Source organism: Enhydra lutris, unplaced genomic scaffold (genome assembly GCF_002288905.1).
Source record: "Enhydra lutris kenyoni isolate GAN:26980312 unplaced genomic scaffold, ASM228890v2 scaffoldscaffold42, whole genome shotgun sequence".
NCBI lineage: Eukaryota > Metazoa > Chordata > Mammalia > Carnivora > Mustelidae > Enhydra > Enhydra lutris.
This window is the reverse complement of record NW_019154126.1, coordinates 11,063,846-11,088,206: the sequence shown is the minus strand read 5'-3', so window position 1 is coordinate 11,088,206 and position 24,361 is coordinate 11,063,846. Positions and strand designations below refer to the sequence as shown.

Below are 24,361 nucleotides of genomic sequence, written 5' to 3'. Positions count from 1 at the left end.
CAGCAACAACGTGGGAGCCATGTCCACAGCCAGGCTCTCACCTGTGAGCTCTCTGACCTAGGGCAAACTGACATTTCCAAAGACGCCTATTTTTCATTAAAAAATGGAATTAACAATACTTCTCCAGTACGGGAAGTGCCCTGCGTACAGCAAATGTTCGACTAACTGGGCTTCCTTTCTTCCCAAGTGGGTCCTAGGCTCTGCCCAGTGGAAGCTTCCGCCCACCCCTCCCTTCCACCGAGAGCCCGTGCCCCCTCTCACATCTGGGGCCCCGCTCTGCCCGGGAGAGGATGAGACGTTACACACCCAACTCAGCCCATGCGTGCAGAAGGGCAGGCAGGACAGCTGGCAGAACTGCCATGGTGAAAGAGGGCAGGAATGGGCGTCAAGACACCGGAGTCTAAAGCATACTCAACTACTAATTTCCTTGTGCCCTGGTGCAAATCACTTTCACCTCCGAGCTCCGCTTCCTGTCTGTATAGCTGGTATAACACCCGCCTCATGCGCAGTTGTGATGTTAGCTAAATGATTAACCCCGGTATGCGTCAGGCCTAACTGCAAACTCTACCTGAACTTGAGGCCATGAGTAATATCTAAGAGCGTCTCCGTCTGCGTCTATAGGTAACAGAAGCACATTTACACATGCGCTTCTACTCAAGGAAGCCATCAGTGTTCAAGAGTCTCAAGAGGCTCTCTCAACCTTGACTTTGCTTGCAATTGTTCGGGAAGCCATTTGTGGACCTAGAGGATGAGCAGGTCTACTGTTAGTGCTATAGGAAACCTTTTAGAAACCATTCCAATCAGAGGTTTTTCCATGGTGACAGGGGTGCCCTAAAAGCCGTGCAGACGCCCAGAGAGGTGGGGAGGTAGGGGTGGGATGTGTCACCTGGGATAACACGCGAAGTTCTTACCATGGTGCCTGGCACACGGCCAGCTCTTCCAAAATGACCCCTACAGTTACTGGCTGTGTTTCCAACCCCAGGAAATGCTCAGGCCCACTTGGACGGACCTCCATGGCATTTGAGGTTGTTTCTCACTCGTGGAACTCCAGCCACAGGTGAGGTAACACATCAGGGCCCTTTCCCTCTGGGGAAGAAACAGGAAGCAAGCGGGACCCAGGCTGCCGGACTTTAGGTGAAGAGCACCCCCATTTAACACACGCACAAGTCTATGTCTCCGGGAAGGAGACTTACGCTGTCATGAGAGGCTGGCGCCCTAGCCTGGAAAAGTGGGTAGGGATTATTTGAGTGTGTCATCTTTGAGAGGACTCTGGGACCCTGGTGGGGGTGGCTGTCATCAGCAAAGCCACGGAAAAAGATTTCAAAATTCCGACATCTCGACCCTGCTCAACTGGCATGGCTACAACACGTGCTTTCTTTGTCTTCCGAAAGCTGTGTAACCGAACCGAGTACTGAAAGGAACGAGGACAGGGCCAGGGCCTGGCATGTAATTGGAGCTCAAGAAATATTTGTCGAATGAATAAATGAATGAGACCGAACACCTGAGAAACAGACATGTTCCAAATTTATATCTTATGACAGTAAACCTAAAACAAATCTCAACATCTCAAAAGAGATTTTATCAAGAGTTTGTATTATTGTTATGAGTAATAAACTCGCTGTCTCACTAAAATACTTTCCAAAAGTGCCTTGTTCTCTCTGGTAAGTTCTCCTAATGATTCTTGAATTGTCTGGCCCAGCATGGTAGAGAGGAAAGGTCTCTGGACAGGAGCCGTGGGTCCGCTCCAGGTTCCGCTATTTCTGAGCAAGTTGCTTTACTCTGAGCCTCAGGTCTGTCCTCTAAGTAATGGGAATAAGAACACCTGCCCCAGTGACCTTACAGGAAGTAAAAACCACAGGATGACAGAGGTGAAAGCAGTTCTTAAATGGACGGCACTCACTTAATGTCCGATCCTGATGACACTTCTCTGCTGTAGCTTACAGCACCCTTTGCACCTGGAACCTTCTCCAGCTCCCCTCTGTCTATGCAAATTGTCTCCAGGTTTGAGGGAGACTCCCCACTTGACCCTCCATTTGATCCTTCCCTTCCCATGCTGCTTTGGCTCACTGCCCTGATGGTCTGTATTTGTTGGTTAATTACCGTTCACTCCGAGAGGCATGCAGTGGGGTGTTTCCAGCATGGGCGGATGCACTGGGCTCCCAGCTGTGGCACTTGCTACTTGAGCGGCCTCTGGCAGGCCACTAAACATCTAAGTCTCATGTACAAAATGGGGAGGATAATGACTTACAGGTTTGCCGCGAGAGGTAAATGAACATAATTCACATGAGGGACTCAGGTCAACACCATGCGCACAGAAAGTGCCCAGCGACGGGAGCTGTTACAGTCACTGAACATTGCTCCTTAACTGTGTTCTGAATGTGCCCCATCTCCTCAACTGGATTTCATCTTTGAGAACAAGGTCTCTGTCCTTTCCATTTCTTTGGTTACCCCCAATCCCACTCTCATCCCAGAAAAGCACTGAGCGCATAGTCTTTTCTCAATAAATAAATAAATAAATAAATAAAAAATAAAAATAAAAAAAATCTGTTGAGTTGATTAAAACAGATAGTTGTTTTTCTCCAAACAGGACTCAAATTTTTATGGTCGCCCATCACAGCCAGCCTGACAATGTCAATGTCCACAGGGCAAAGTAACCTCCTCTGGCCCTATTATCACACTAAAAATGTGTGGGTAACTCTGAAAGCACTCAGCCAAGCCGTTCACACTACTGAGCTATCCTACCATGCTGGATGTGCTGCATTAGTCAACAGCCTAAAAATATTCCAGAGAAATAAATTTCATGTGGGAACACTGCAAAAACCTGGAGCACTCACTCTCTTTTCCTGAGATGTGAACTTTAATCTTATAGGTGCGAATAGTATTAAAAATACGACATAGGTCTGAACACAGAAAATCCTATACAACATCCTAGGGGCCATGTATTAGGACTAGATTATATTTGAAACCGTTCTTCTGGCGTTTGGCTAACAAACTCCCTTGGATGTCATAAACCTCACACTGAATTCTACACCCTAGCAAGTAACATCACGGATAGACTCAAGCAATTTATAAAACAAGCATGCTTTAAATCTATGTTTTGAAACAAGAACCTATAAACTAAAAAATGCCTGTTTTAGAACATCAGAGACAACCAAAATCTTAATTTCCTATGTTTTCAGTAACTATTCCCAATTGCTCTAGAAATTATGTTAGCGTAAACACTTAATTCTCTAGTTTTTAAAAAAATAACTGGAAATCACAAAATACAAATGTTCTTTGGGAACCACATCTCACGTCCCCCAGAATGAGCAAGACTGAGAAGTAAGCCAGGCACACGTCTGCACTGTTCAATCTTTGGTCTCTTCATGGCTGAGGCCTTCTTGACCAGTAACTTGCAAAGCTTATCTTGACCCTGGTCTTTCGCTGATGTTCTCTTATCTTCCTGGACTCGAGCCGGAAAAATGAAAGCAGCAACGTGTGCCCCTTTCAAGAGTTTGCATTTTCCTGAATTCTGAGAACTAGCATCTTCCTGTTGTTCAGCCCCCTACTCTGTCATACCCAGAATTACCTCACTGTATAGCATCCTTACTGTTTTCCAAACACACAGCAGGACAGGGGAAAAAGCCTGCTTTGTTGAAGAATAACTCAACCAAGGACACGATGTTCCGTTTTTATGATAAATGTAAATTTTCTACTAATGGGCAAATTCCTCATTTCCAATGACTACATCGAGTAGTACTTAGATACAGAATTCCAACCAATCAAGCTTAGGGAACTGAAGATACAAAATTCCAACTGATTAAGTTTAAGGAACTGAAGAGAGTGCCAACCAAGAATATTCTCCTTCTGGGTCGTAGCATTTCACTTGACTATTCACTTTTTGGTTTTTAGTTCTCTTTTTTTTTTTTTTTTAAAGATTTTATTTATTTATTTGACACAGAGAGAGAGAGAGAGAGAGAGAGAGAGAGAGAGATCACAAGTAGGCAGAGAGGCAGGCAGAGAGAGGGGGAAGCAGGCTCACCGCCAAGCAGAGAGCCCGATGCGGGGCTCGATCCCAAGACCCTGAGATCATGACCTGAGCTGAAGGCAGAGGCTCAACCCACTGAGCCACCCAGGCGCCCCTGGTTTTTAGTTCTCTTAACCGTAAACAGGTGCTGAGCACAGCTGCCGGCCTCAGTGACAGTCTCTGCTTGAGTACAGAGATCTACGTGCTTTCAGTGGTCACTTATGACCACTAAGTTTGTTTGCTGATACTTCCCTCCTATTTTACCTCGCTCAAGTATCCGTTTTGATTTCTCAGTCCACCGCATCCCACCGTTTCTCTCTCTCAAAGCCAGAAAGAGAGATCCTGGTGGCTGAGGACTCCACCATGTGGCTTTCATGTTGTTGGGATCTGCACCAATCCTACATCCTTCAGCCCTCGATACTCCCCAGAGAGCTGGCAAAGCTGACCCTTGCTTTTCCTCACTCTTGCCCCGTCTCCCACTTTATGCTCCCTTGCCATGCAGCATCCAGCTCTTACATCACTACCAAGGATGGTGGGGAAGCTCAGGATGGGCAAGGTGGAAGCCACATGCCACTGTTTACTCTCTAATTCTACTTCTCCTCCTCTCTGGGTACTCCACTCTTAGTAGCAAAATCGCAAGTTGTTTACATTTTGGGTTCACGGTCTGCAAATAACGAACTGCACATGCAAGTTCTCTCCTGTATGGCATTTGTCCCAAAAGCTGTACTTAAAGAGACTGGCAATGCTTCTGACCACCTACTTATTCATCACGCAGCTACCCTTGTCGGATGGTCTCCCGGACGCCACTTTTGCTCGGCCTGTCCCTAAGGTGAGCTGGGAATGAGGATGGTAAGAGCAAAAAGTATGGCTAGTCACCCTGACCACAGGTATCGGGGTGAAATGCACACAGGTCCAGGAAAATGATAGCTAGGACTCTCAAGAGGTGGTTAGGTGGACAATCACACTTTGATTTTCCTTACGCTTTTTGACTGTAGATTTAATTTAATTTTGTCATGGCAGGATTAGCAACCAGGCCACAGAGGTGAAGGGACATTATAATAAGACAGCATATTAATCCTCCATCCCACCCAAGGCAGAAGCAAAACCAAACAAATAGCAGCTTCCTGGAAATTGAATTTCTGTTATCCAGATGTCAAAGATGTAATACCCCAATTACACAAACTATTGCCAGTGAAGCATGCCAGCGAATATGCAATGTAAATGGGGTGAGCACAGAGCGACAAACCTGCACAGTCAGCATCTGGCTCTGGGAGTGAGTGATAATTAGCACTGTGTGTAGACACTAATAAACATTTATGTCTGAAATTACAACTTTTAGCAATGTTAATAAGGGATATATTGGCAATCTGTAAAATAAAAGGTCTTGAAAAGAATGTCATACATTAAGCAATGGCAGACATTTCCCGTTCTGGCACAATCTTTTTTTTTTTCCCCCTTCCCCCTAACTGCAAATGGCCACACTGTTTTGCTGAGAAATTAATTGACATAGGAACCTACCTAAATAAATGGGTTGTGTTTCTTTGGCCTCCCCATTAACATCGTTGCTGAATTCTGAGATCTTATATACCTCATGGTGATAATCTGGGATGAGAAAACAACCAAAAATTAAAATTCTAATGACCTGCAAGTTATGAAAAAAATAATAAAAACTAACTCTCCTTATATATAAGGAGTAGAATCTATACTTTAAATTATAAAATAATTTCCAAGAACTCAATTAATCACCGAATTTATAGTCACTAATAATCCCTAAAACTTTGCTTACTCTGAAGAAGTACACAGACTTGAAATATTACTTTGACTTTAGAAAGCAGCTTTGCTGATCACATGGTTTTCACAGTAAATTTGGCCCAGAGATGCCAATTACTAGGCCTCTTTGCTTTCAAATGACAACTATGTTTATAAGGGAAAGAAAAACCTTGCCCAATCATAGGCCAGGGGGTTGATTCCAAAATTATCTCAACTCATTTCCATGAGTACAGTATATCAAGAGCATGCTTTAGGGTAACCCGACACTCAGTTTTCTCAGTTTACCCAGCAAAATCCCAGCCTTTAAGCAGCTTACCGGAAAGCACACACGAAAAATACTGATTTGTTATTTCAAATATAGTATAATCTAGATAAGAAAGCGAGATTCTCATCTTTCACACAATCTTTTGCATTCAGCTACTGCACTTTAATATGCAATAGTTTATTTGCTAAAAATGCACCTGCAGAGAGAAGAATCAGACCCATAATTTAAAGAGAGGAAAAAAAGTAAAAAGAAAAACTTGCTAGGTCAGTCAAACTCTACAATACAGTACTTTAGGCGCTTCCTTCTTCTCTACCGAGGCTACTGGGCTTGCCAATGGTCTATTATCTAAAAAGTAGGATCATCTAGGTGAGAAAATAGAGGTTCCTTCTTAACAGCCATTCCTTTTTTTGTGGCTTGAGACCTGACAGGACAAGGTCTACAAAACTACTCTCACTTTTCAGATAAAATAGGAAGTTTCCTGAGGTCATAAATAAGAAAGCAGCCTACATTCCTGAATGAATCAATAGACCAACAGGCCAGTCACATATGGAGAGTTGTTTTTTTGTTTTGTTTTGTTTTTAAGGACAAATGACTGAGTAATCCACACAGAGAAAGCGGGAAGAGCCAAATATTTTGAATACGTAAAACGATCTCAGGCCTCTTTCATTAAACAGTATCCACACTAAATCAGGGGGAATAGATATGAGCAGATCTTCAAAATGTCTATAATCAGACCATTTTCAGGCCAGCCAAAAGCAGGCTTTATTGAATCTACATCATAGTTAGCTCAGCTTAGCTTGAAAAGCTCTATTACTTGGAATCACCCTCTAATTTTCATCAGCTCACATGTGACTTCCCCAGGTTGTTGAAACAATCGCCTTGCTTTCTACTCTGATGCCAATGCTAAATAAAACAACAGAGAAAAGGGGACAGGTTCTGTGGTTTGGTTTTGACCTCAAGTTGACTCAAAGAAGATAGTTCAACAAGGTGATTCTAAACTCAATAACAGGACTTGTGACATTAGGACGAGAAAAGTCACCTGTCTCTCATGTAAGGTGACACAATGCATTTTAATAGACATATTTTTATGTCTGCTCTTATCTCAAGTTCTCATCGTCTCTGACAAAGTCCAATCAGAAAAATAAAGCCCCTGGCAAGTAACTGAACCCAGACAAGGCGATTCAACTTTCCCCTCCCCTGATAAAATAGACCCAAGCCCAAACACCGCGATGTACACCTGTTAAATCGTCAGGAACACGCTGGAATTTTTTTTTTTTTTTTTTAAATAGGGATACTTTTCTGACCGATAAGTGATCTCTTCCCAAACACCTTTCCAACCCAAATAACGTCTCTAGAAAAGATGCCGGAGGTCAACAATTCTCATTTGGGCTCGTACACCTAATGAGCTTCTTTCTGGTTCTTAAAAGAACCACCACCTTTTTTTTTGCTTCTGTTTGGGGGAAAAAAGCAAACCCACAACCATTGGTCGGGATCCGTGTGTGCACGGCCTGACGGAGAGGCAGTTCTCCCCCACCCCTCAACCTAGCCACAGGAGTGGAATACCAAAGAAGGCTCTCGGCTCCCCAAGTGTCATTGTTTGTTAATTTCCTGATGTGCCCTCCGACTTGTTTACGCTGAATAACATCCTGCCTCCCCCCGCACAACTTTCCCTGCCGCGCGGCGTGTGCGGCCGCGGCCCCCGCGGGAGGAGATTCGGGGGTCCCGGAAGCCTGGACCCCCGGCTGGGACGCGCGGCCGGGGCGAGGGGCGGCGGGCCGGGCGCGGGGATGTTTACGCGGCGCCAAGTCCTCCCTCCGCCGCCCGCACGCCCCCCGCCCGGCCCGGCGCGGCCCGCCGCTTACCTCGGCTCACCAGTTTGAAGCTCTGGGATTTCCTGCTCCTTTTCCTCTCGGAGAACTCCATGGTGCTGGCAGGAGGCAGGGGCTGCGGCCAGTGGGCGGCCGGCGGGCGGAGGGAGCGGCGGCCGAGGCGGCGGCGGTGGTGGCGGCGCTGGCTCTTGTCACCCGGCAGCGGGAGCGCCAGGACCAAGGTCCGTGTCTTGAATCCGCAGGGGGAGGCAAAGGCAAGGGAAAAACCACCTCGAGCCCACTCGGGGGCTGCGGCTCGCGGGGTCGGCAGGAGGCGCTTTCCCGGGAGAAGTTGCCCCCGCCTCGCCGCCGCCGCCCGGTCCCCTCAGCACGCCCCCCGACCCCCTCTCATTCCCGGTCTCTTGTGCCACACGCAGCCGGAGCCGAACTTTCCGTTGGGGAGCGAGTTGGGGGCGGGGAGGGCGCGGCGCGGCGGGCCGGGTGCTGCCGGCGCCCTGCGCGCTGGCCGCGGGCCGGCCTGGGCGCTGCTCCGGACGCCGCGGCGGCGGCGGCGAGCGCGGCCCCGGGGACGCGGCAGGCGGGCCGAGGGCGGCGGCGGCGGCGGCGGTGGCGGCGGCGGGGTGCGAGCCGGGTCGGGGCGCTGACCGCCCCCGCGGGAGGAGGGGCACCGGGGAGGAGGCGGCGCCGCCGGGACCCCGGGGCCACCTGCTGGCGGAGCGCGGCCGCCGCCATCCCCGGGGGCCCGGGCAGCCGCCACCCACCGGCCTGGACGCGCGGCGCCCTGAAGAGGAGCCGGAGGCCGCGACGCAGCGCCCTCGGCCCGGCCGGCCGGCCTTCCCGCGGGGACGGCGGGCCCGGCTGGACGCGGGGGTCGGGGGGTCGGGGCGCTGCTGCTTGGGGCCCGGCTCTCGGCCCCGAGCTCGCCTGCCTGTCGCCACCGCTTCCCGGGGCCGAGCTTGTTATACGTAGTGCTGGGTGTCGGGGACCCTCCGGCCAGCCCACTCCTTGCCTTGAGAGCCAGGATGTCTGAGGGCCACACTCACGGGCTTCATGCAAGTTTTAGGAAACACACACACACACACACACACACACACACACACACACACACACACAACTTACCCTCCGCGCTCTGCAAGGAAACGGAGAGATTTGAGAATTTACTGGTGAGAAGAGTATAGAAAAGAGTGAGCTTCTTCTTCACCAACAAAGAGGGTTGTAGAAAGATCCGGAGTTATATTCAAGGAGACAACTTAGAATGAGGGGCTTGGAGCGAGTGGAAGGAACGAGGGGTGCAACGTCAGTGGGTGCTCGATGGCTTTGCTGACTCTTAGAGAAGAAACGGCCAAGGCAGGTGCGGGGGGAGGGGGGGCTCTGCCACCTGGTGTAACAGTGCCAAAATAATTGACAGCAACAATGCTTTTATTACTTTTATATAACATTCTTCTCTGGGGAGCTAGGAGCACGCCATTTCCTTCTTAGAACCTCTTTAGGGTGGGAATGGAAGAGAATTTTACACCACCTGGGAATGGCAGTACAGGACAGTAATCTGACATGCTTAAAAGTACCTCACCAAACTGACCGTCCCTAGACCTAAATACAAAAGAGAGTAAAGAGATGGACAAGGCATTCAGCCCGGCGGCAAACTCACGTGGCCCCAAAAGAGTGGCGAGGAATAAGGGAAAAGGGTATGTTGATAAATGCGATACATTTCATCACGGGTCACACTCAGAGGAGGAGACAGTCCCTCTGTTTAACTGGGATACACGAATAGGACAACTTTGAGCAAGGGGGAAGTTGAAGGCAGCTAGGATACACAACACCAGGAAACAAAACCAAGGAATAAGGTAATCAGATAGTGGAAGCAGGGCCTGGTATACCTTCTAAGGTCTTTTTGTAAGGCAGTATGCCGCAAGTGAGGAGGCTGGGTGTTCTACATGGCCAGGTGTGAGGAGAAATGTCCATTCACTTTCATTAAACAAACCTTAAACAAGAGGTTCTTAACCTTTTCTGGGTCATTGTTTCCTTGGAGATTATGTTCAAACCTAAGGGTCCTTCTCCCAGAAAATATGTAGAGGACACACAAAATTTTGTATTTTTTTTGGAGTAACTTAGACCCCTTGGAGCTCTAAAAGGTAGCAAAAGAGATTAAAGTGATAAAAAGGGATTAAATCCACCATGTTATTTGGTTCTCTTCCATACCTCTCCCTTTCTTTCTTCAAAGCCAGGCAGTAAACATCTCATGATGTTTTGAATGTTTCTGAAGAAACAAGCATACCATTTTGTTATCTAGGCTGGGACCCTTTCTTTTTTGTGATGTTCACGTAAATGTTGTTCCCAAAACCACAAGGTTGCATACTATACTGGTTGAGGAACATTTAGGATCGTTCCTGCCTTGAAGCATAAAATGAGATTTTATTATGCTTAAACTCTGGTGAAATCATTGCAGGTGTCACACCAGGAAGAAAATCCCTAGGGGAGAGATGAACACCTTTGCATTTTCAGTTAGAATGGAAATATAAGTTCTATGTATTGAGGAAAATATTTTTTATATAATTAAGAATGAAATATTTTTTAAAAGATTTTATTTATTTATTTGACAGAGAGAGATCACAAGTAGGCAGAGAGGCAGGCAGAGAGAGAGGGAGAGGCAGCCTCCCAGCTGAGCAGAGAGCCCAATGCAGGGCTCGATCCCAGGACCCTGAGATCATGACCTGAGCCAAAGGCAGAGGCTTAAACCACTGAGCCACCCAGGCACCCCAAGAATGAAATATTTTGAAGTAACAGTGTTTTTAGATAGTAATAATTTTCCTTGACCCTTTTTCCTGGCTCGACAAAGTTGGTCTATGAGTGAGTTGGTCTACAGAGGCCATGGGTCAGACCTGTCCTGATAACACATAGAGAAAATCAACAAATATTTATTTTTTATTTTTCACATTGTGCAAGTCACTATGCCTTTATATAACAAAAGTATGTATTCATAGCCTTAGGTAAAGATTAATTATGATATTTAATAAAAAAGAGATTGCTTTATGGGGCGCCTGGGTGGCTCAGTGGGTTAAAGCCTCTGCCTTCAGCTCAGGTCATGATCCCAGGATGCTGGGATCGAGCCCCCCCCCCCCCCCCCCCATAGGGCTCTCTGCTCAGCAGGGAGCCTGCTTCCCTTCCTCTCTCTCGGCCTGCCTCTCTGCCTACTTGTTATCTCTCTGTAAAAAAAAAAAAAAAAAAAAGAGATTGCTTTAATCAGTGAATTTCTGTGTTTGTTGCTTGAACTACCATAACAAAATACAGTAGACTGGGAGGTTTAAACTATCAAAATTTATTTTCTCCCAGTTCTGAAGACTAGAAGTCCCAGATGAAGGTCTGGCAGGCTCAGATCCTGGTGAGAGCTCTCTTCCTGGTTTCTCTTCCTGCTTTCTCACAGTGTTCTCACATCAGAGAGTTCTGATCTTTTCCTCCTCTTATAAGGACATCAATCTATTAGCACCCCATCCTTAGGACCTCATCTAAACCTAATTACTTCCCAAAGTCCCTACTTCTAAATACGGTCATATTGGGGGTTAGGGCTTCAACATATGAATTTAGGAGAACACAGTTCATTTCATAGCATTTTTGGTGAATTAAATGTATCATTTGTATTGGGGCATCCTGGAAAGTCAGGTTGGAGATCTGTTAAGGTCATTTCTCTGCCTCAATAGTACAAAGCCCTGAAATGTTTTAGAACTACAGGTTTACATATTACTAAAGCTCAGGGAAAACTGATTAAATAACCTGTGGCTTCATGGGGGTCAAACATCGGATGACCATTCAAAAACTCAGTTGATTATGAAGATTCAACATAGATTTTAATTGTTGGTAAAGACATGTAATTTGGCCAGAAAACAGTTAAGCAAGCTTCATCCTAATTCTTAAAACTCTTTTGAAAACTCTGTCTTAAGAGAAATAGCATTATGAAATTTCCATCTTTAGTTAGATCTCTGCTGTCCAATAGAAATATAATGCCAGCCATATAAAGAATTTAAAGTTTTCTATTAGCCACATCAGAAAAACTAAAAATAAGCTGGTTAAATTCATTGTAGTATACCTTATTTAACCCAGTGTATTAAAAATACTATCATTTTGACATGTAATCAATATAAAAATATGAATGAGATATATTATGTTCATTTTTGGGTGAAATTTTGAAGCTGATGTGTATATTATACTTAGAGGACAGACAGATCAATTCAGATTAGCGAAATTTCACGTGCTCAGTAGCCACATATGGCTAGTGGCTACCACACTGGACAGCTCTGATTTACAGGAATTATGATTTGATCCATGCTATTTATATACAGAGAGACGACTGCAACCTTGTTTGTTTTATTAATAACTTTCAAAAAGGAGATAAGCAGGATGGTATTATTGGGCTTGAAACTTTATAAATCTTTGGAGTTTCTGGAATTGAGTATCTTGTCCCAGGTAGATTCTGGAATCCTCCAGGAAGATTTAATGTTAGGATAAACATTACTTTTTCAGTTGAATGAGAATTGCCTATCAGAAGGGTCATGGAAAGAGTGGGCAGCTCTACTTTAGTACCAATTATCAATTTATCAATTTGTTGCTGGCCTAACTCAAGTTCCTCTTTCATTTACTTTATGGGTTTTACTTTATTGTATTTTACAAGAATGCAAGTTATATTTCTAAGAGATTACTTAAGTGAAAATGGTATCTTGGAAGGCTCCACAAATATTACCTTATATTGACAAAGGACTTCTCTTATAGCAGTGCAAAGATATTTTTACATTATCTAATACTCTTAGTTGCTATATGAGGATGGTAGATATTACTACCAAATGAGAAATTTGCAAATGAGGAAAATCCTAAAACTTTTTTTTTCTTTTTAAGGATTCTATTTATTTATTTGACACACACACACAGAGATAGCACAAGCAGGGGGAGTAGCAGGCAGTGGGAGAGGGAGAAGCAGACTTCTTGCTGAGGAGACCCCGACTCGGGGCTCCATCCCAGGATGCTGGGATCATGACCAAAGCCAAAGGCAGCCGCTTTAACCAACTGAGCCACACAGGCATCCTAAAACTCTTTTTTAAGTGAAACTTCAAAATGGTATACTGGTTATCTTAAATGTGATTATCTTAAATGTGATGCATTAACCAAGGTGCATTTCTACATTTCTGTCGTTTCTTTAAAATAAATATTTAATGTTCTTTTTTATTAAGATCTAATTTATATTTGGTAAAGAATATAAATCTGGTGTGTACACTTCAATTCCTTTTACTTTGGTATACATCTGTGTAAACTCCCTCCCCCCAGATTAAGATACAGAACATTTCCAGCCCAGCAGCAGGCTCCCCTGTGGCTCCCCTACCCCAGATAATCCCCCAGGGAAACCACAGTTCTAACTTCTGTCACCATACCTCCATAAGTGCCTGTTCTTGAACTTCCTGTTAATGGAGTCATAGCTGTTTTGCGTCAGGCTTCTTTTGGTCAGCGTCCTGTGTGTGAGATTCATTTATGTTGGCTAGAGGGACAGTTCACTCTTTTCCATTGCCATGTGTTCTTTCTTTTTTTTTTTTAAAGATTTTATTTATTTATTTGACAGAGATCACAAGTAGGCAGAGAGGCAGGCAGAGAGAGAGGAGGAAGCAGGCTCCCTGCTGAGCAGAGAGCCCGACTCGGGTCTCGATCCCAGGACCCTGAGATCATGACCTGAGCCGAAGGCAGAGGCTTAACCCACTGAGCCACCCAGGCGCCCCTGCCCTGTGTTATTTCATCATCTAAATCTACCACAGTTTTTTTTAATCCATTCTATTGTTGATGGATATTCTTGTACATTTGCTTTTGTCTATTTTAATGGAAGTGTATTAACATACCATGTTACATTGGTTTGAGGTTTACACTATAATGATTTAACCATTCTATACTTTACTCTGTGCTCCTCAAGGTAAGTGTGCTCTTGATTCCTTTTATCTGTTTTGCCCATTCCCAACCCCCACATCTCCTCCAGCAGTCACCAGTTTGTTTTCTGTTTTTAAGAATCTGTTCTTTTATTTCTCTCTCTTTTTTTTTGTCTGTTTGTTTGGTTAGTTTTTTAAATTCGACATTTGAGTGAAATCACATGCTGTTTGTCTTTCTCTGACGTATCTCATGTAACATTATACCCTCCAGGTCCATGCATGTTGTTGTACCTGGCAACATATCTCTTTTTTTTTAAGATTTTATGTATTTATTTGACAGCGACAGTAAGAGAGGGAACACAAGCAGTGGGATTGGGAGAGGGAGAAGCAGGCTTCCTGCCAAGCAGGGAGCCGGATGCGGGGCTCAATCCCAGGACCCTGGGATCATGACCTGAGCCGAAGGCAGACGCTTAACAACTAAGCCACCCAGGCACCCCGACATATCTCTCTTTTATGGCTGAGTAATATTCCATGGTATATCTGTACCACATTTCCTTTATCCTTTCATCTGTGCATGGACATTTGGGTTCCTTCCATATCTTAGCTATTGTAAGTAAATAACACCGCAATAAACACTGGAGTGCATATGTCTTTTAAAATTAGTATTTTCATTTTCTTTGGATGAATATCCAGTCATGGAATTTTTGCATCATATGGTGATTCTGTTTTCAATATTTTGGGACACCTCTGTACTGTTTTCCAAGCTGCATCAATTTGCATTCCCACCAACAGTTCACAAGGGTTCCTTTTTTCCCACACCCTCACCAACACTTGTTTCTCGTGTTTTCGATTTCATTCATTCTGACAGGTGTGAGGTAATAACTTGTTTGGTTTTGATTTGTATTTCCCTGGTGATGAGTGATGTTGAACATCTTTTCATGTGTCTGTTGGCCATCTGGATGTCTGCTTTGGAAAAATGTTTATTCAGTGACTCTGTCCATTTTTAAATTGGATTATTTGTTGTTTTTGTGTTGAGTTGTATACTTTATGTACTCTGGATATTAATCCCTTATTGGATGTATCATTTGCTAATATTTTCTCCCATTCAGTAGGTTACCTTTTCATTTTGTAGATGGGTTCCTTCGCTGTGCAAAAGACTTTCATTTTGGTAGTACCAACAATTTACTTTTGCTTTTGTTTTCCTTGTCTGAGGAGATATATCTAGAAAAATGTTGCTAAGACAATGGTAGAAAGATTACTGCTTATGTTTTCTTCTAGGAGTTTATGGTCTCAGGTCTCACATTTAGGTCTTTAACCCATTTTGAGTTTATTTTGTGGATGGTGTGAGAAAGTGGTCCAGTGTCATTCTTTAGTGTATAGCTGTCCCTTTTCCCCAACACCATTTGTTGAAGAAACTGTCTTTTCCTTATTGTATATTCTTGCCTCCCTTGTCATAGATTAATTGACCATATAAGTGTGGTTATTTCTGGGCTTTCAGCCTGTTCTATTTATTGATCTATGTGTCTATTTTTAGGCTAACACCATACTGTTTTGATTACTATAGCTTTGTAGTATATCTTGAAGTCTGGGATTGTGATAACTCCAGCTTTGTCCTTCTTAAGATTCCTCTGGCTATTTGGCATCTTTTGTGGTTCCATACACATTTCAGTATTGTTTGTTCTAGTTCTGTGAAAAATGCTATTGGTATTTTGATAGGGATTGCACTGAATCTGTAGATTGCTTTGGATAATATGGACATTTTAACAATATTAATTCTTCCAGTCCATGAGTGTGGACTGTTTTTCCATTTATTTGTGTTGTCTTTAGTTTCTTTCATCAATATTTTATAGTTTTCAGAGTATAGGTCTCACCCCTCCTTGGTTAGGTTTATTCCTATGTATTTTATTCTTTTTGATGTAATTATAAGTGGAATTATTTTCTTAATTTCTTTTTCTGCTACTACGTTATTAGTGTATAGAAACACAAGATATGGGGCGCCTGGGTGGTTCAGTGGGTTAAAGCCTCTGCCTTCGGCTCAGGTCATGATCCCAGGATCCTGGGATTGAGCCCCGCATCAGGCTCTCCGTCAGCAGGGAGCCTGCTCCCCTTCCTCTTTCTCTGCCTGCCTCTCTGACTGCTTGTGATCTCTGTCTTTGAAATAAATAAATAAAATCTTAAAAAAAAAAAAAACACAAAATATTTTTGTATTTTGGTTTTGCATCCTGCAATTTTACGGAATTCTTTTTTTTTTTTTTTAAGATTTTGTTTATTTGTTTGACAGAGACAGAGAGAGAAAGACCACAAGTAGGCAGAGAGGCAGGCAGAGAGAGAGTGGGGGAAGCAGCCTCCCTGCCGAACAGAGAGCCCGATGTGGGGCTCGATCCCAGGACCCTGAGATCATGACCTGAGCTGAAGGCAGAGGCTTAACCCACTGAGCCCCTCAGGCGCCCCAATTCTTAATGAATTATGTAAGTCAGGTAACTATTTCTGGTAGTTTTTTGGTGGGATCTTCAGGGTTTTACGTGTACAGTATCATGTCATCTGTAAACAGTGACAGTTTAACTTCTTCCCTAATTATTCAGATACCTTTTTATTTCTTTTCCCTGATTGCTGTCATTAGGACTTCCAGTACTATGTTGAATAGAAGTGAAGGGAATGGACATTCTTGTCTTGCTCTTGAACTTAAATGAAAAGCTTCCAGATTTTAATGTTGAGTATGATGTTAGCCGTGGGTTTTTCCACATATGGCCTTTATTATGTTGAGGTTTGTTCCCTTGAAACCCACTTTTTTGAGAGTTACCATAAACGAATGTTGAATTTGATCAAATGCTTTTTCCACATCTATTATGATGATCATATGATTTTTATCCTTCATTTTCTTAATGTAGGATGTCATGTTGATCGACTTGCAGATATTGAACCATCCTTGCATCCCCAGAATAAATTCCACTCGAACATGGTGAATGATCATTTTATTGTAGTGTTGAGTGTAGTTTACTAATATTTCGTTTAGGATTTTTGCATCTATGTTCATCAGGGTTATTGGCCTATTGTTGTCTTTCTTTCTCTTCTTTTGTAGCATCTTTGTCTGGGTTTTGGTATCAGGGGAATGATGGTTTTTTAGAACGTATTTGGAAGCTTTCCTTCCTCTCTATTTTTTGGAATAGTTTGAAAAAATAGATATTAACTCTTCCTTAAATGTTTGGTTGAATTTACCTGTGAAAACATTTTTCCTGGACTTTTGTTTGTTGGGAATTTTTTTGATTATAAATTCAATTTTGTTACTAGTAATTGGGCTATTCATATTTTCTATTTCTCCCTGATTCAATTTTAGAAGATTTTATTTTCCATGTAGTTTGTGTTTTTATTCTCAATGTTCTTTTTTTTTTTTTCCTTAAGTTTTTATTTATTTATTTGCTGGGGCACCTGGCTCATGACCTGAGCCAAAGGCCTTTGGCTCAGGTCATGATCCACCTGGGGTCCTGGGATCAAGCCCTGCATTGGGCTCTCTGCTCAGTGGGAAGCCTGCTTCTCCCTTTCTCACTCCCCTTGCTTGTGTTCCCTCTCTCCCTGTGTCTTTCTCTGTCAAAGAATAAATAAAAATCTTAAAAAAAAGAAAATTAAAAAAAACAAGATTTTATTTATTTATTTGAGAAAGAGAGAGAGCAAGAGGGAACACCAGCAGGGGTTGGGGAGGGGAGAGATGGAGGAAGAGGGAGAAGCAGATTTGTTGCTGAGCAGGGAGCCTGATGCAGGGCTTGATCCCAGGAACCTAGGATCATAATCTGAGCTGAAGGCAGAGGCTTAACCTCCTGAGCCACCCAGGCATCCCCATTCTGCATGTTCTAAACATCCTTCATTTTATTTATTTATTTTTTTTGAGTGAGAGAATGAGAGTAAGAATGAGTGTGTCTGTGAGCACTTGGGGTGGGGGGCGGCAAAGGGAGAGGAAGAGAGAATCTCAAGCAGGCTCCATGCTCAGTCTAAGCCCACACGGGGCTTGATCTCACAACCCTGAGATCCTGACCTGACCCCAAATCAAGAGCCAGAGGCTTAACTGACTGAGCCACCCAGGTGCCCAGCATCCTTTATTTTAATGAAGCTAATTTTATAAAACTATTTATGTCATGTTTAGAAATTATTTTCTATCTGTATAAACTTCTCTTTTAAACTTGAGTTTATCAGTATGTTAGCTCCCTTGAAGTTGTTGTAAGAATTTATCACAAACTGGTGATTTAAAACGATAGAAATTTAGTCTCTCATAGTTCTGGAGGCCAGAAATTGGAAGTCAGTAAAGCTGGGCTATTGTCAAGGTGTCAGCAGGGCTGTGTTACCTACAGAAGTTCTAGAGGAGAAGCTGTTCCTTATTTCTTTCTGTGCCTTTTCTCTTCCAGCTTCTGGAGGCTACTGGCATTCCTTGGCCTGTGGCCATATCATTCCCATCTTTGCCTCCATCTTCACTACATCATTTCTTGTATGTGCATTTCTTGTATGTGCTGTCTAATGAGGACTCTTATAATGTCATTTAGGGGCTACTCTGATTATCTAGGATCACTCCTCTCTCCCCTTAATTTAATCACATCTGCAAAGTTCCCTTTTCCATATAAGGTTATACATACAGGCTTTGAGAATTAGGACATGGATCTTTTGGAGATCCATTATTTGGTCTCACACTCCAATTGCCTCCAGAGTAACTAAACCTCAAGACAAGATCATGATATTATAGACAAAGTTCTGGCTGGCAGTTGGAAGACTTGAGTGTACTTGTGTAAAATGTTAATATCTGTGGGCTTCAGTTTCTTTATAGGAATGATAACATATGCCTTATCAACTCTACAGAGTTGTTTGGTGGTGAAACTCTGCATATAAAAGGGATCTGAGGGGCGCCTGGGTGGCTTAGTTAGTTAAGTGTCTGCCTTCAGCTCAGGTCATGATCATGATCCCAGGGTCTTAGGATCGAGTCCTGCATCAGGCTCCTTGCTCAGCGGGGAGCCTGCTTCTCCTGTACTGCAGTTCTCATTTTTACAGCCTCAGAGGGTCCAGACTGGGGGTGGAGTTAATCCAGATTCTATCCCAAACACGGGAGACTGTAGCATCATATTTTGGAGTGTCCCTCTGGTATCAGATTTACTGGGTTTGAAGCCCAGCTTGATTGCTTCCTAGTGGTACAGTCTTGGGACTATTTGGGGTCTGAAATAATAGAGTATCCTTCCAGCACTCTATCTAGGGACAATTTAATATGAAGACTTGCTCACTAGTAGAAGGGGGCTGACTACTTACAGGAGTAAAAGTTGTGTGCCAACCACTTCCTCTTGGCTGAAGAGAGGAGACAATAAAGGAACTAAGGGCCAGGGTGGGAGTCAGTCCTCTTCAGAGAAGCTGTGGGTACCTCAGGAACATGCAGCCTGCTGGTGGGGAAGGACTTTCCAGAAGGTAGGACCAGAGCTGTGCTGCAGAAGCCGCTAGGGAGGACAGTGTGGCCCCAGGTACAGCGGGGACTCCTCCAAGCTGCCTTCTGGTTTCTCCTGACGAAGAACAAACATGGAGGGTCGGGGCCTGGAGGGGAGGGTCTTCCTGGCATGTCCCTCTGGTGCCCTCTATTGACACAATATTTGGCCAGTCCCAGCTCACAAAACCGGGCAAAGGAGGGTGGGTTTGGAGCCGAGGGACAATACAGTGATATCCGGCAGTTATTTTTTCTCTTAGGCTTTAATGTTCTTCGTCTAGAAACTGGGGATAAGAATTGTGCCCCCAGGTAGAACTATCGTACAAAATAAATGAATTAATGCCTGTAAGTGCTTAGACCAGGGGCTAGCACAGTCTAGGTCATCTATTCCAACCCATCTTATTTATTCCTCGTTCCGGGTCTGTGTCATGTGCTGACATGGAGAGAAAAATGCGACACTCCCTCTGGCTTCATAGAGCCTCATCTTTAGCACCTTAATTACCTGCTCAGATTTGAGATACTTCCTAGGTTATATTTTAAGGACAAATACTATCTCAAAGCCTACCCTCAAGAATTTAAAAAATTTCTCCCCATAGTAGAACAATTTGGGCAGGGGGGGAATCTAGTTCTTTTTAGCAGAGAATATGCATGCTATTTTTCTGTCTGACTCTGTAAATGGAGAGGTCAGTGCCAAATAAGTGACTTCCTTTAACCAATCCTTAACTGCGTGCTGTGGGTCAGGCAGTGTTCTAGGCACAATGGTATAGAAGAAAACAAGACAAAAACAAAAAATTTCTGTCCTCGTGGAGCTTAGATTCTAGGTGAGAGCCAGAGGACACAGGCAATAAATAAACTAAAAAATTATGTAGACGTGCTAAATACTATGGTGAAAACTAAAACTGGGAGCGAGGATAAATTTTATTCTTCTCAAATCTCACTACTTAAAAGGAATTGTGTGCACATGTGTTTTGGTACCAGATCCTTGTCCATTCAGCGATTCTGTGTCATCTGTGGAAACCAGAAACCCCAGGACCCCAGGAGAGCCTGTGCTGGGAAAGTTTTCCTTTTCACACAGAGGAATTTTGGTTAAATTGGAGTTAGGGGGTGCCTGGGTGGCTCAGTGGGTTAGGCCTCTGCCTTCAGCTCAGGTCATGATCCCAGAGTCCTGGGATCAAGTCCCGCATCGGGCTCTCTGCTCAGCAGGGAGCCTGCTTCCCACTACCCCCGTCTGTCCCTCTGCCTACTTGTGATCTCTCTGTCTGTCAAATAAATAGATCCTTGATAATGAAAAAAAAATTGGAGTTAGGTTCTCTTATTTTAAAATCTTCTCCTCATACTATAAACATGTGCACAATTCAGATTCATCACACCCAGTTTCACATATACTCTGTGAGCAATAAACTCCTCTTCCTTAATGTTCTCTTAACTGTTAGATTGTTGGTGACGATGTCTGGAGAGTTCCTAAACCTCATCTTTTTTCACCTATATGTCTGAATGGCAACATCTCCTTAAATCTGACTAGGACCTTTGTGTTAAGTTCTTTAAAAAAAAAAAAAAAAATTCTTTTTTCAATATTCATGGGAATGGCTGATCTCCAACCTATGAAATGAAAGGAGAAGTTTTAGAAGAATCTCTTCCATTTAATTCCCCCACTGTAGAGACTTTAGAAACAGGTCTCAAAATTATAGGAACCACAAATTTAAAAAGTGTTAGTTTGATATGTCTGAAATTAATGCTTTAATTTATTCACCACAGAATGTCTTCACACATCGCTGTTTTGTGTAATTTATACCATATACTGTCTACTCAAGTTAATGTGTGAAGCATGGTTAAATTATGCCTAAAATGGAATATGAAAACTATCTACAATATGGTGACGGGAAAAGGGCCTAAGTAGGAGTAATGGGGCAAAATTTAAATATGACAAATGGAAATAGAAGCTTCAGAAAAACTGTCAGGTGTCTAAGATGAGCCTAACTGGAACACGCTCCCCACAAAAGACTTTAAGACATTCAGAGAAGTCTACTGGGAAAGGGGCAGACAAAGTTCTAGAAAATATTTCTATAGGGAACACGTAATTGTACATGTGGCCTAAAAAATGGACTAGATAATCTAATAGGCTTTTGTGTGTCTCATATCTTCAGTTTTCAGTCTTTGGTTAATCATGTCAAAGAAGCTTTGGGATAAAGATCAAATGAACAATTATAGAGAAAAAGGAGACCTATTTTGTCAATATGATTTCATTTGTTCTTTTCCCCAAAGTGTATAGCATGCTGATAGGACTGTCATTCATTTTTTTTATGGCTAATTTAATGCTGGTAAAAGGGGCCAAACCCATAGCTTGGGAGAATGCAGTCTGCCCTTCACTCCCCTGACCTTGTGCTCAGTCTCATTCTCAAGGAGTCTGGGGGAGAACCGTAAAGGCAGGATGATCTCCCAGTGATCCAATTTGGTTTTGTTTTTGAGATTAATAATACAATGCTAGTTAGTGTTGTTAAATATTAACAATTTGGAGATTGTTTTCATTAATTCACTGAAACTCCTGCTTATGTGCAAAGCACTTGCTTCTAGGTTTTAGGCCATGTAGGAAATACAGGTCTCTGGGAGACTGTTCCTGCCTTCAGTGGTGTACAGCTCGGTTAGCTGCTAAAATGAGAAAGAGCTGCTGTGTTTACAGTGGGCCATCACTTCTAAAACACTGAAGGCACAATGGGAAATGGAATTGAGATTAGGGGCTGGGGAGAGGGGATGTGCAGGAAGAGGTCCCTAGGTTGGGTGGGTCTAAGTTTATTTCCCTCTGTGATGTTTAATAGTCTTGTTTTTACTCTTATATTAATCAGGGCTTTCCAGAGAAACAGAATCAATAAGGGATATAGATATAGACTCAGATATAGAGATTCCTTTGAGGAACTGGCCCGGAGGCGGAGGAATCCCACAGTCCAATTCTGCAAGCTGGAGACCCAGGAAGGTCAAAGGTGTAGCTTGGTCCGAGTCTGAAGGTCAGAGAACCAGAGGAGCTGAGGCTGTAACTCTCAGTCCAAGGGCAGGAGAGGACTGATGTCCCAGCTCAAGCAGGCAGGGAGGAAGGCAAAGAGGCGAATTCCTCTTTCCTCTGCCCGTTTTCTTCAGACCCTCAAGGGTTTGGATAATGCCCACCCACCCACTTGGGGAGGGCGATCTACTGAACCAGGACCACTGAGTCAACTGTTAATCTCATTTGGAAACACCTTCATAGGCACACCAAGAAATAACATTTAATTTGAGTGCCCATGTCCCAGTCAGATACAATTAACCGTCATCACAACTCTGAAGTTGTATTTCAGCAAAAGAGCCTAAGTTTTGGACTTTGCTGGAGGAGGCGTCTCAGGACAGTCTCTTAGCTGTTGTCTGCACCACCGTCCCTTAGACCTCACCCTGTTTCACTCACACCCTGAGTGCCTGCCTCCTCTTGATCCCCTGCTGTGTTCTCTGGTGTGGGGCAGAGGGTGCTCTGCTCTCACAGGAGCCGAGTCACCCCCTATGAGCGCATGGCTGCTGCTTCCCCTAGAACTAGCACAGCCCAGGTCCACTCTGACAGTGGGGCCAACCAAGGGCCTTTCATTGCTTCCACACATCCTGGGTAGCTAAAATCCTTGCTTAGGAATGCTTGAATGAGATCTCTATCTTAGGGGGGACCTATAGTTTTTTAAAAGCAAAGCAAAACAAGTAAACTGGAGGTCTGCTATAAAATTCAAGTGATCTGGTACACCTTCTGGTTTCATAAATTGGTTATTAGTAATTAATAATCCATGCAGATATGTTCTACCATTTTAGTAATTTTTGCTAATTTCATCGAAGTCGTTTATTTTTTATTTTATTTTATTTTTTATTTTTATTTTTTTTAAGATTTTATTTATTTATTTGAAAGACGGAGATCACAAAGAAGCAGGCAGAGAGAGAGAAGGAAGCAGGCTCCCCGCTGAGCAGAGAGCCCGATGTGGGGCTCAATCCCAGGACCCTGGGATCATGACCTGAGCCGAAGGCAGAGGCTTTAACCCACTGAGCCACCCAGGCGCCCTATTTTTTATTTTTTTAAAAGATTTTATTTACTTATTTATTTATTTGTCAGAGAAAGAGAGAGAGAGAGCAAGCGAGCGAGCACAAGCAGGCAGAGTGAGAAGCAGGCTCCTCGCTGAGCAAGGCGCCCAATGCTGGTCTTGATCCCAGAATCCTGGGATCATGACCTGAGCCGAAGGCAGCAGCTTAACCAACTGAGCCACCCAGGTGTCCCATCGAAGTAGTTTATAATTTCATTTTAAATGAGATGTAAATATATTCCGTATTTGCTTTGAAAGTAATGCTCAACCCCCAGGAAGCTACGTGGCACTAGTTTCAATCTCTGAAGCATTAGGCTGAGCCTACTTTTTCTTTTCTTATGAGGATGAGCAGGATTGAAGGTGAGCAAGTGAGAATAAAACAGACTACACTGTGTTTATCTCTGCAAGTCTTCACTTTTCGACTCAATCTATATTAGCATTTTTCAAGACAAAAATATCATGGGCTTTTGAGCACTTGGGCCAAGGCCTACCTTTCACCCCTGAGTTTTTCCAGGTGGGCCTGGTTAGTTTAGCGTCTTTGATCTCTTTGTCTTCTCAGTCGGGCTATACAGATTTCCTCTGGACTTTTGTGTTCCTATAAGCAGTTTGCTTTGCAATTCCCATCACCCTTTACAGAAACTGAGAAGAGACTTTGATCTCATCTGTACAAGGTGTGCTCACAAGGAATTACCGCACGTCTACAGCATCATTTATGCTTTATGGACAAACTGACGTAGTATCTCTCTCTAGTACACCAATAAAACAGTTCCAGCTACTTAACCATCTTACTACTCTGTGTCTGATCTTGTTGTTTCCAGAGACAGTTTATTATTATTTTTTGATATTCTGATGTTTTAGTTACTTTCTAAAAAAGATTATTTATTTACTTATTTATTTTTGTGTGAGAGGGAGAGAGAGAGTGCACAAGCAGGGGCAGAGGGAGAAGCAGACTCCTGGCCGAGCAGGGAGCCCGACACGGAGCTCCATCTCAGGGTCCTGGAATCACGACCTGAGTCCAAGGCAGGCACTTAACCAACTGAGCCACTCAGGTGCCTCCAGGTACATTTTTAATGGG

At 43.7% G+C, this 24,361-nt stretch overlaps 1 protein-coding gene across 2 annotated transcripts in view; it reads right to left on the bottom strand.

Annotated features, from left to right (window-relative positions):
• LOC111155581 (BEN domain containing 7) overlaps positions 1-7,968 on the bottom strand; it is a 75,571-nt gene extending 67,603 nt beyond the window's left edge. For both annotated transcript variants that reach the window (XM_022515829.1, XM_022515828.1), the window contains exons 1-2: positions 7,904-7,968; positions 5,525-5,608 (exon numbers count right to left, since the gene is read on the bottom strand). In XM_022515829.1, coding sequence (XP_022371537.1) covers positions 5,525-5,608; positions 7,904-7,964 — 145 coding nt within the window. In that variant the 5' untranslated portion in view covers positions 7,965-7,968. The remainder of the gene's footprint in view (positions 1-5,524; positions 5,609-7,903) is intronic.
• Between the last annotated feature and the right edge of the window lie 16,393 nt (positions 7,969-24,361).